Source organism: Schistocerca serialis, chromosome 6, assembly GCF_023864345.2.
Source record: "Schistocerca serialis cubense isolate TAMUIC-IGC-003099 chromosome 6, iqSchSeri2.2, whole genome shotgun sequence".
Lineage (NCBI taxonomy): Eukaryota > Metazoa > Arthropoda > Insecta > Orthoptera > Acrididae > Schistocerca > Schistocerca serialis.
The window spans coordinates 423,216,644-423,229,744 of record NC_064643.1 but is presented as its reverse complement, the minus strand read 5'-3'; the positions used below and the strand labels follow the sequence as shown (position 1 = coordinate 423,229,744).

The 13,101-nt window shown below is 40.8% G+C and overlaps 1 protein-coding gene across 4 annotated transcripts in view; it reads right to left on the bottom strand.

The window, feature by feature from the left end:
• The window catches only part of LOC126484453 (putative beta-carotene-binding protein), a 143,085-nt gene extending 130,443 nt beyond the window's left edge, over positions 1–12,642 (bottom strand). For 2 of the 4 annotated variants that reach the window (XR_007587856.1, XR_007587855.1), the window contains exons 1-6: positions 12,526–12,642; positions 11,004–11,102; positions 9,115–9,265; positions 7,765–7,901; positions 6,796–6,948; positions 4,011–4,870 (exon numbers count right to left, since the gene is read on the bottom strand). Coding sequence is in view for 2 of the 4 variants with exons in the window: in XM_050107974.1 (XP_049963931.1) it covers positions 6,796–6,948; positions 7,765–7,901; positions 9,115–9,265; positions 11,004–11,102; positions 12,526–12,592 (607 nt within the window). In the remaining 2 variants the exon portion in view is untranslated. The remainder of the gene's footprint in view (positions 1–4,010; positions 4,871–6,795; positions 6,949–7,764; positions 7,902–9,114; positions 9,266–11,003; positions 11,103–12,525) is intronic. The other 2 variants (XM_050107974.1, XM_050107975.1) reach the window with 2 other exon arrangements.
• Positions 12,643–13,101: the final 459 nt, after the last annotated feature.

Here is a 13,101-nt window from a genome sequence, read left to right as displayed (position 1 = left end):
ATTGGGATGGTCATGAAACATACAGTCGCTTACTTGTCTGCAACAATATAATTCTATGCAAGCTTACTGATATCGACGATAATACACTACAAACGAGAGAGCTGTATGACAACATTCATTGTGGTCACGATTGTACTAGGCAGCACATAATATATAATTCGCTGAGTTGTTATTGGGTTCTATACCTGCCGCTACCGCCAATGAATGTGCTAATTGCCAAATCTCACTGCTTTGACATTCCTAGTGATGTTTAAAAAATTATTGAGGATAACATGACTTAAACATACATTCCTCTGATGAAGAGATATGAACTAATGTCTATGGATTCTCGAGTTCCAGACCATCTACACTGTAACTTTACGTCAACCATGACATTGTCCTTGACTTTTTCACTCTTTACTTTATATTTTGTACTCGTGATATAGCTACACCATGTGTTGTGTAACACTGTCTATGATTAGTCATAACTATGGAATGAAAGTTATAAATTGACGCTTGATCTCACAAACTAGTGCATATGAGCACTACATCTCTTAACAAATTTGTAAATAGTAATGTTTTTCTACAACTCTGTACTGTATAACTCAGGCTCTTTTGATTCCAATGTTCTTTGTAAAGATCCAGTTGCTCATACTACATATTGTGTTTTTCTTAGATATTAGGCTACATTTTAAATATGAGCACTATCATACCTGACTCTTTGTACATTCACGATTCCTATTTGACCGATGACCTCAGCAGTTTGGTCGCTAAGGAACTTACCGCCACCTAACTACAGATGTTAGATTGTTAAAGAAAATACTTCACAAATTAACCATCATACTTTTATGCTATTAAAAGAGCCAGATGCTCACAAATATTTGTATTCCTTTATTAATTACCTCTTGTATGCTACATTCCCAAACTTTTATCAGCCTATACTTATCTAATGTTAAGAATTACAGCCAATTGCCATACGAATCCTGCCAAATTCTTCAGGAGGAGGCAGCAGGGTTATGAAACGTATATACACAGGGTACATTAATTCGAGATTTGTATAAAAATATTATATTGAACGATACATGGTCAGATGTAGTATCGATGTGTAATAGCGTCGCTGCTCAACAGCGATTGCTGATTCGAGGTGCTATGGGTAAGGTGTCAGAGTAACTTTAGATCGAGCGATGTATGGAGGTCTCTCAAGTGTAAAGACGTGTTGTATCTGATGTGTGCTGAATATATACTTACTCGCCACAGGCAGTAATGATATTATTATTTGCGGAATACTATGATGTTTGGTAACTGAAAGGAATCGCAACAGAATTTGGAAATAATTAAGGTAAAGTAAGTGGTATTGTTACCAATGCAAAGAGTGTATTCATAACTGATGATTGAGACAAAGTATAGCACTGACATCAGATCTTTTGTAGAGCTAATTGTTAATGTATAATCAGTTTATTTAATGTGTTAATTGTGAGCATTATTCATTTTCAAAGAGTCAACATACAAGTTTTAAAGTTAGCGCCACATTGCTACTTACCCCAATTCAGTACCAGTTCCCAGATCGATGTCATGTTTGATTAACTATTTTCCTCAAGAAGTTATTGTCCCAGTAATATTCGGTTTAATTAAATTGTATGCTAAGGACAAGCCATGTACAGTATTTGTTGCTAACGGTAGAGTTTAAAGTACTAACACAGAGCAACGCCAAGAGCATTACCGTAGTGTAGATAAAGGTAGGAAATTCCATTTTTTCAGAGATAGCATTCACTAAGCGTAGGGACCATTATACTTTCAAACTGAACAAGTTTTGTTGTATTACCAGAGTTAATTTAAAATGAATAGTGGCAACAGATTCAGTTTTTGTGCTGCGTAAATTCATACAGTGATTGTTTCTTTTAAAGTTATTGATAGTTCATATTCTCATGCCAACATTAAATTCACAGTCACATAGTCAGAAAAGTACAGTATAGGGCAAAGTTCATAAGCGACGGCATAAAATACACGTTCACGTGAGATTCCCATTCTAACAGTTGTGTTTCAGGCTACTATCAGATACGAAATTTCTATCATATTTCAAACGTACATGTTTCAAGCAGCGAACGTTTGATACCAGCAAATAAATCTGGAACCTGGTCTAAATCTGAAGGAGAGAGGCATTGGTATCTCAGCCATGATGTGATATCTGCTCACAAGAATCAAGAACGTTTCCCACGACAAAACTTTGAGATAGAGTCCCTGTCCGACACACTGTTTTAATCTATCTGTTCAATGTAGCCCCTTCCCAATTTTCTCAATGGTGTGTAGTACTGGTAAGGGAAAATAAAATGTTATGGTTTGCGACTTCATCGATTTCGAGCTTATTAGAGATGGCGTACTGCCTCAGGATGAGAAGGGCGACTGAAAGAAGTAACGAAGTCCTATCTACGAAATCACCTGGGCTAGCGCGAAAATAACTAAGTAAAGTTACAAAAACAATAATAATAAAGGCGACAAAGTGGTGATTGAAACCATATTCATCTTGAATACGATTGTAGCAATTTGCTCATAACTAATTATACACATCCCAATACATTAGAGCAGTAGTATTTCCAATGTACATACTTCACGAATGTATTATAGGGTAGCGTAGTATTCTTCTGAAGGTCCTGAAATGATTCGCGTAATTACGATGCCTGTATAGAGCACTTGACATACATCTCCAGCAGCGAGCGTAAAACTAGTCTGAGCTTTACCGTCCTTGCGAATAGTGAAATTTTCTAGTTTAATGTACTCAACCACCTCGACCTTGGTGTTGTCGGCTAGTGCACCAAGCAAAGTGCGAAAGCTGCTGAATACTAGATAGGGAAGGTTTTGCGCATATTCGACACTGGAAGAAAAGTAAATCTCTCAACCCGCCTTCGAGAAACACATGATGTACGATGCATAAAAGTCCGAGCTGACAAACTTACCAGACCATAGATTTGATAACGTCTTGATATGGAACCGTCTGTGTTCTGTCATCAGATGTAAGCACACTAATATTTCATTAGTTTAAGTGACAAAGCTAACAAAACCACCACAGCTAATAACTGTTACCTGTTATATGCATCGTTATGGTGTCATACGAGGTTATGGATTTATTAAGAATAATTTCGTACCATTCAAATCATTTGATGCTGGAGAGCAACATATGAACATGTTTATGATTTGGACAGTTGAGATTACCTACACGTTGGTTCATCCCTGCATTACCCGAGTGTGACCTCGGGCAAGTTAAGCAAACCATATGAAGTGGTATTCGTCTTTTTTCATATATATTATGACATCCTAATAGATAGCGAATCTTGGAAATAAACAATGTAATTTCCATTCTTGGGAAACAACTGACTGACAAGACAGAAATCAAAATAGTCTCAGATCTTTTTATTACTTATGACAGATTATTTCACAAAATTAAAATATTTCAAAACATACACACAGTTATATCATTATTTAACGCTAGAATTAATATAACAGTCGTTACTGATTCTTCGACAAACTGTTCCCACCCAGAATGTCTTTTTTAATACAAATACACTGTTAATTGGTAGTACGTCTATATTCAAAATACTGCCGTCCTTACTTTGAAGTAAGAACTTGCTTCGAGATTGTTCTCTGTGTTCGTAAAAGAAATTTGCACTCTGTAAATCATCAGCGTCTTTGATTCCAGTATATACTCGAAGACAGGGTAGTAGTACATTGGTTCTTTGTCGGCTATAAAAAGACTGCACAAAGTTTGATATAATTACTGACAGCTCGAGAAAATTAAATCCTGTGGATGTAAAACGACGGAAACTAAGATTTCCGAAAATTGAAACATTTTCTGTCACTGTTCGTAATTTAACATTTGAAACACTAGAGCGCTTTGATCAATACTGACCACCTTGTACCCAACATGAGAGATTTGTTATAAACTTTGATATCTATAGATTCTGCTCCTATGTAAAACAGCATGAAAAACACCTAATTCGATGGAGCTAAACGCAGTGAACCACCAATAAAGCAGACACCTTCATCGATTGTGTGGATTGTCCATACAAGCGCCATACCCATTAAAATTTCTGAGCCGAATTCAACGAAAGCATAACTGATATTGGTTTGTTATACAATGCCCGCCTTAGGGTTATTGTTTATTGTGGCCAGTACACAGAAACGTAGTTACAGAGATTAGTTGCTGATATTGAGAAGGGTGAGGAAGAACTTGTCTGTGGCCTCGTCGATGAATCCCTCCCAGTATGTACTTTAAATGATTTAGGAAAACTACAGAAAAACCAAATTTGGATGGACAGACGATAGTTTGAACACCATAGAGAGTTTAATGTCTTGAATATTGCTCTACCTCGTTCAGCACTTTAATTTGTATTTGACCGATATGTCCTGGTGTGTGTAACTAATTACTAACTAGATTATCTTACAGGGAGAGAAATGTCTACGTTAGTACTTTAACATAAGTAGCGCGAGCCTTAGCAACGAATGAAATGTGTGCATTGGTGCAACTGCAGTCTTGGGGTAGATACGGATCTCACGTGCGCTGATAGTAGCAATCTCAAACAAATAGCCTGTTTTATGCATTCAAACAACTGCGGACATACAGGCCGCCTCGTTTCATTAGTGATGGAAATATAGATTCCATGAAATAAATACGAAGTTGTGCAATAATTGAAACATCAGGCATGTTGTGGTTAGACCGCGCTGAAGGAATCGCTGTAAACGGACCTCTTAGGGAAGAGCTGGTCGTAGGGTACAGTACTGAAGACGGCTTGTGCACGCTGGCGGTATACTTCGGCCAACCATTTCTCCAGCGTCGGCAGGAGTTCGGGTTGGACAACCTTCGTGGCGACGCTGTTTATGAACATATTTCCGGCGTTCACTGCAAACAGAGAAATGACAGTCTGAAATTGATCTTCTGGCAGAAACTGAAAATGAGAAAGTTTGGTTTGAAAACTGTAATGATACCGTAGTTTAATGAGTTTTCAGCGCATACATATATGGGGGAGAAGCAAACAAAATAAGATTATAATGTAACTTATCGCTGACGCGCCTTCGTCAGAGGCGTAGAAGAATGGGGTAGGTAAGTATCCGTTACTTATTGAAAGGATCTCAGAATTCCTCTGAAGTGACTTGTAGACACTGGAAAATCTAAGTTTGTTGACATCATGAATACAAGTCTCACCGCAGATGTGAAGCATTCATTCCACTGGATTAACTGACTTCACGTTGACATCCATTTTTTACTACTGTCTTCTCACATTAGCTTGGTAGAACCTGCTGTCGTAGCCCAGATCGCTGAAGCACACCTGTGCGGTGGCACTCGATTCGGATTTAACCTGCTTCCAGTCCTGATGGTGGATGAAATTTTCAGTGCCATGTATTTGGTCGGCGACGGGACGTGAGATGGTGGCCTAAAGTTCCTGATCACCAGTCTTTCCGTCAGTGTCCTGGATTTTTTTCCAAACCTCTCCGCAATTTCTAATGAAGTGAGGGCATATGATACTGTTGACGGTGCTTTGTCCATCAGATGTGGACGTTAAACGCGGCGGCCCCATAGTGCTATTCGAGAGGAGGAGACTGTGTGTCGAAACTGGTCTTCCCCCTCAGTTTCCTCCTCCTCCACGCCATCATCATCGTCATCATAAAACACGAACGTAACAGTAAGCTATACAGTCATCCATTACACTCACATATCTTCACGAATGCACATTCTACAGCTCTCACACATCCGTAAGGAAAGGGACCAATGTGCGAGGGCGAAGAAGACATTTTCCGGCAGGCAACTGAATCCACACCGTGGGATTTCCCAACCAGCTTTTAAATACTGTATTTAATTTTAGTCTTGGTTGACGTAGGGCTACTGGATAGTCCAACTGAGTCAGCGTATTTCAGAGCTGTTTAAGCATTTATGCCAGAGGTGCGCAAAAATTTTGAGAAATGGAGATCGTAAATTTCGATTGTAATTTCTTTGGACGATATCTTTGGTTCAAGCTGAGACACTCGCCGTACATATGTGACTTTTTACTGATTTACGAGCACACAATTTTCCAGCAACGCGCACGGTCCACTTTTCATATCTATTCGCATGCGTTGAAGATTGCAATGAATGCTTGTGATGCGCTGTATTACTTTTATATATACTGGCCTCAGATGCACACAAGGTGGTTGTACAAGTAGTTGCAGCAGGGCAACCAAACACGAAATTGGGTTTTGATTGCTCTCGGTCACCTATTTGTAACCAATTCAACGGCAGTTTACAACTTTTTTTTTAATTTCTTTTTCTTTTGGAGAGGATGGGTATGAAGTATCCCCCTCATCTTAGTAATGCTCGTTGTGGTAAATGGTTTGGTGTTGTTATGATCAATTTAAGTTTTATACCACATTCTAAAACAAAGCTGTCAAGCGAGTAAGAGATCTGCATGATCGACAGGAATACAACAGATGTATGAGGTGACATGTGGGAGACAAGACTCAATGAAATGAAATGAAATTCAAACGGACGTGGACGGGACATACTTCCTGTGGAACAGATAATAATTAGATCAAGTAATTCGTTTGCTGTAATCCAGGAAATAAGGAAAGATCGGTACCTTGACAATGTAAAGTGTGTAGATGAGATTACACAAAGTGCATATAAATAGATAGGATAAATAGAAATGAAGGGCTTAACGCTTGCAGAACTATGGTGGGGTCTTTGTACAGCATCTGACGTCAAATTTTCGATAACGATGATGATGATGATGATGATAGCAAGGCAAAGTATTCAATTAAACAATGTGTGCAAGTTTTCCGCTAATGACCTACCTAGAGGCTTGTAGTCCCCGAAGAGGCCAGTGAGTTCATACTGGCTTTGGCCCAAGTCGAGCTTGACGCTGACAGAGTCCACCTTGAGGTATGACTGATCCCCGTCAGCAGTCTCAAGGTGTCCAGCGTACGTCACGTCCGCGTTGCCTCCGCCTGAAATGTGACGACCAGGGCTCTGTTAGTATCCAATTAGGATGATTCGTTCTACATACATCAACACAGTAAGCCGAAATAGTAATTCTAATATCCTTACTATAAACTTGATAGCCAATACAGTCGGCCCACTTGTTTTTTAAACTCTGTCCACAACTGAATCGCACACCACACTTCTCAGACGAAAAAGGCAATATTCCTACATCATCTACCAATTAGTCATTGGTCCTTCAAATTTTAAAGACCCTCAGCCATCACTATACATTATATTTTGTTCTCCTTACATAGCTACTTCGTTAATATGTTTGGTCCTTTCACTACGTATTCTGTTACGTTTGGCTTAATTTTCACACTAGCATTCAGAACATTCTCAGGATTTTTAATACTGGCTACCACGTGCTAATGTTTTCACTGATAAAGTTGATATGTGAAGCAACATTTGATCACAATTGTCAAATATTTCAGCTAAATGTTACATACCGTCTGAAAGTTGTGAGTCAGTGATATGCGTCGCTGTTGAAAAAATGGTCTATGCTAATTTCCGCTTACTTTTATTCGCTAAAATGTTATAACTTACTGATATTTATTTGAAGATACGACATTCGTTAATACTATAAGACACACTGATACACGCGGATAATTACACCTTTACTCTATCCCAGCTTATGCCTTAGGCTGACATGATATCGGCATATGAAAATAGTAAGGGATATAGAATATTTGTTATTTTATTTTTTCCTCACGTATTTAGAATATATAACCCACAGAAATTTGACCCGTCTTTTGTTATTGGTTTATGTGGTTATTTATACTTACGCATAGAAACCTTGAAGGAACCACTGCCGTCCAGAGGGACGCCGAGGACTTTTCCGGACATGGCGTAGGCGCCCTCTAACGCGTTGACGCCGTCAATGTGGGTAACGACGCGGATGCGGTTGTTGACGTTATCCACCCTGGAAACACAATGCCGCCGAATTAAATGACGCAAAATACAGGTGGATAACAGAGCTCGGGATCCGAGCGAGAGATAAATAGATCGGTGGGTAGGTAGTGAGATACAGACAGACGACAGACAGCGCAGCAAGTTCCGATTACTACCTAAATGTGATTCTGGCTGAACAGGATAAGTTGCGTTATCGATTTTTGCGACGTGAGGCACAAACATGAAACGTGAAGTGCTCTAACTAATGGATGAACATTAAGAGTCAGAAATTAGAGGTCATAGTGGGATCATTATAAAAAGCTTCACACGGAATTAGTCGACCCATTATTTTCAGATATTCTGTCATCCTCAGATACTGAAAGCTTATAAAATCAACCTAATCAATAGCTTTTGTTTGGTGATCAACGTCTTAGTAAAATGATATCCAGTGACTTGGAAATCATATTGTTTGACAAAACACGTTACTACCTGATTGGTCTGGTCCTATAACACACGGTGTTTCGTCTACTTTGACACGCAGTCGAATTTCTTCCAACAATCACATACACAGTACATTAGATTAGGGAGGTTTTGAAAAAGTACACCTTTTTTCCGAGGCACTGCAGAACACTGTCAGCAAGCAATCCTGCACTTCTTATAGTCATTTAAAATGTCTGTTGTCAATAAGACATTAACTCCAAGCTAGTACCCATACATACTACGAAAGAAGGAGTGGCCAAGTAATTAAATTCGTGTAAATGAGAGAGAAAGAGCTGACCAAGTATTTTCCCATGTAAATGTGTAAGTAACAAATTTGGCTGCACCTCTTACTAGGTTTAAAACAGCGAATAACCTGACAGTCGCAAGCAATGGATATAATGGGATTGGGGTGAGGGGGAGGGGAGGTGGTAGTTAACAAGGGTATGTATATCGCTGGTCTCCGTTCAAGAGAGTTAATACTTTGGAAAAAACTTAATTCCTAAAGAACTGAGCGCGGCTGCAGGGCAAAACGCAGAGACTAAAAGGAATAAATGAGAACTGTCACGCGTTTCTGGAGTCAACCAAGCATCTTGTTGTCTGCCGGTGTGCGCGTGACTGTAGAGGAGACCGAGACAACTTCAGTCGACCTACCCAGCTGAGTTAACGCCAGCAGTCCACACCGTGGCGCATGTGGTGATCCATGTTTCACGGAACAGCGGTACAGCAGTTGCCTGCCGACACGATGATGAGAAAACGAAACTTACTGCAGGTTGTCGACGACGGAGCGGCCCAGGCCGGTGAAACGGGCGTTGTCGAGGCGGAACTTGAGGGCCAGCCCTCTGGAGTTGGTCTGCCACGTCAGCGGTGGCAGCTCGTCCATGGGGTCGATGGGAGTGGCACCCATCTGCGGAATGCCTGCGGACAGATGTCAGCCGTTCACACGCGACAGCTCATCTCACACTGAAACTCACGTTACGAAGGTTACCTGCTTATGCTTGCTATCCTTCAACATAAACTTGTTTTGCGTGGAGTGTATACGCTCTACCTTTACTTAAGAGTTCATGAATGGTGTCTTAGAGTAGGTAGGAAGATCGAAAGGCATTTACAAAATGGTTCCTATGTAATGCTGTAGGGGACAAACACATTAATCGTTTCTTCATTGTTCGACCGATTTAAGCCAGTTTAAAACTTGCGGGGCTACTCAGGTTCATAAGACAAATTTGTAAAGCAAGTAGCATCTGAGAGCAGTGTCGCCGTTTTGAGCACCTACGTATTCTCTTGGTTCTTTTCTTTTAAGCGTCTCACTTCGAAACTGTATACAGTTATTTTACTTCAAAAGCTTTAATGTTTATATAAGAATTAAAGCTATCTGATAATAAATATGATGGGTAGCGGCAAACATTTATTTATAAAACAGAAAAGTTTAAACTTCGATGAGTTTGTAAACGTAAACATACTGTCATCAACAAAAAATTCCAGAACAAAAGATTGCCACACAGGACATGGGATAAATTCTCGTTTCTGCCAGAGATTGTGCGTTGGCGGGAGGACTGGAACGGGGTCACTAAGCCTCGTGATGCCAACGAGAATGAGAAGCTGCGGCTTCAAGGTCAGTAAAGCCGACAACGGCCGGGAAAGTGGTGTGCTCACCCCAGACACCATACCGCCAGAGAATGACACGGTGGCCGTCCGGCCCTGATAGGCCCGTATTCGACCAGAGCAGCGGAGCTTTGCTTTCAAAAAAAAAAAATGGTTCAAATGGCTCTGAGCACTATGGGACTCAACTGCTGAGGTCATTAGTCCCCTAGAACTACAACTAAACCTAACTAACCTAAGGACATCACAAACATCCATGCCCGAGGCAGGATTCGAACCTGCGACCGTAGGGGTCTTGCGGTTCCAGACTGCAGCGCCTTTAACCGCACGGCCACTTCGGCCGGCAGCTTTGCTTTCCTTTCCTGTGAAGATGTCTCCGGTTGATGTAAATAGCTGACCCGTCCCACAATCCCCCTTCTCTCCTCCCCCCACTAAGATACATGCTTCCCTCTGTCATATTACCAAGGCTTCATCAGAATTCACTTGCTTAACATAGAGGCAAATGGCATATGTATTTTACCTCTATGTGATTTATCTGCGTTGAATTGACTGTATTAAGATTATAACAATTCTAATTTTTTCACCGGTTGTAATCTGAGTTAACTGCGTAAGCTCACTGGGTCCATAAGTGCTTCTCACCAAATTATAACAAGTGCAAAAAACTGTAAGAGGCGTTATAGCTTGGCAAATTATAGTTAATTATAGGCATTCTGCATTCCTTTATTATTATTACTAATCAAGTCATGATGTAGATGATATAACATTTATGGGTTCATGTTATGTTGAGATATCAGACGGAGATAGTACATCAGGACTGCTAAAGAGCATTCAGTCTGTGATGCCCTGCAAAGTACAAATAACGTCAAGATACAACTTCGTGTTCTAAGAATGGTGCAAGTGAGCTCCTGAGCACTAATATTTAACTTAAACATCAAGGAAGTTTCGCATAGTTCCCAGTAGTGAAAATCTTGTACTCGTATCCGTTCAAAAGATGGGCTTGTTTCTGTTACACGCGGAGTAGACCTTACCGTTAACAGACGTACTTCCCAGTACTCACCAGTAGCCAGATGTGGCACTGCGTCCTGTAGAGCCTTCCGCCGACATTCGACGACGTTAGGCTGGTCGTCAGCACATGTCTTGACGCCGAGAGGTGTCGCTGAAAGGCAAGAATAGTTCATACACAATATGCCGTTCCGATAAATTTTCTGGCAGTCGTGACAACCTGTCAGCTGCGCTCACGGTGTTCCGTCTCCCTGGGACTAAGGGAGCAACATACCTTACATGACACAGTCGAAGCTGAGTCGTGATACACTACTGGAACGGAATAACCGAACTTAAAACGTCCAAAAGTGGCATGAAAAAACGAAGCGTTCCGGTTTTACTTTTAGCAGTTATGATTAAAATTGCACACGGAACATCAGCTGGAGAATCGAGTAAACAAACGCTGTAGTGTTGTTAAACTGATAAGCTGCAACTATATCGGTATTTTTTTCTTTTCTTTCTCTTTTTTAAACAAATTGTACTATATAATCATCAAAGGCGTCCCGCTGCAATAAGTGGCGCAATTTTCCGATATATTTTGGCTGTTGCCTGTGCTATCTTCGTGACAAGCAAGAAACTACATTTCAGTTTCGATCGTTCTGTGGTAAGATCCAGAGAAGGAACAAAACAAATAACTTTGATGTCAGAATATAACTGGAACAAGTATGGTAGATCATTCCAGAACAAAGGTACAGCTTTGACAAGATCTCTAGATCTATTCTGAAATGTTTATATCTCCCATTACTTATCAAGATTTGTAAACAATTCTCCTTGACTATCCATATAACTGCCCTAATGTGATGTACAATGCGTCGCGTTACACATAACATTTCCGGAAAATATTATACTGAGTCTTCTGCAAAAGCAACACTCTACTAGGGTAAAAACTATTTTTATTTAAATAGGGATAGTGACGCAGATACAGCTGCAATACAGGAACAGTAAGAATATTATTGAAATATTTGTGAGTGGTAACATGTGAAACAAATACTCATCTGAGCATACTTTGCAGGCAACAGAGCGATTGGAGGAAGCAAATATTTTTTGAATCAGTTCATAAAATCATAAAGTATAAGAACTTCTACTGCTTCAGTAAAACAATTTATGGTGAGTGAGGGGTTTGTCCATAGAAATGGGAAAAGACTGCCAAGGGGCTTTCTTAACATAGAACGCCAAACTTAGCAGAAGAATCGAAATGAGTTGAAAGCTTTGAAGCAAACTCACTAGAATCTACCTAGCTCAAGCCAACGTGTATCTATCGATACACAGACGCCCGTGTTGCGGCCACAATGACTGAGTCACTCTGAATTTTAAATTCGCAATAGAACTTGAACACGAAGTCTGGTCAGAGTAAAGGCAGAGAAAATGCAACTCGCAGCACGTTAAGCAGACGACTGCATCGGCCGTCGAAATGACGTGCAGAAAAATGGAATCAACAGCAACGAGAGCACGTTACGAAAGTGAAATTTGCTTCAAGTTTGGGGAACCGCTGGAGCGTTTGCGATGGCGCCGATTTGAAGTACTAGCGGCAGACTTACCTATATCGGCGACGGCCAGGCCGGCAACGAGCAGCAGAGAGGAGGCGACGGCGATACGGCAGCACATGTCTGGGCTTTGCTGGACGTTGCGGCTTCGAGTGCCGGCGCCATGTCCGGCTGCCCTTTTATATGTCCGGTGCGCGCGCGCTGCACCAGGCCCTGCTGCGCCGCGCGGCCGCCAAGCCTCCCCACTCCGGCCGCAACAACCCTGTAGCCGCTGCGGCACTCGTGCACACTTACGTAACTGCAGTAAACCTCTAGGTCGTCATTGAAAATTTTTTCAAACTTAATCACACTCGTATTGGAAGCTGACGCCATGGCCGTATGTATGTTTCACGAATTTCTTTAAGTAACCGCTCCGGTTATATTTTTCACTTACCAGACTACACGTGACAAATTTGATCGGTTTTATCGGGAAAACTGGTGATATTTCCTGCAGAGTTCCTCCTTTTCGATTTTGAGTTGTATTCTTCGTCGTTACACAATCGACAAACCACATCTTTGCCTCAACGAGTGTATTTGAACAAGCAACACGACGTTACATTCGTCGTCTATCTATTGCTCTAAACGAATATA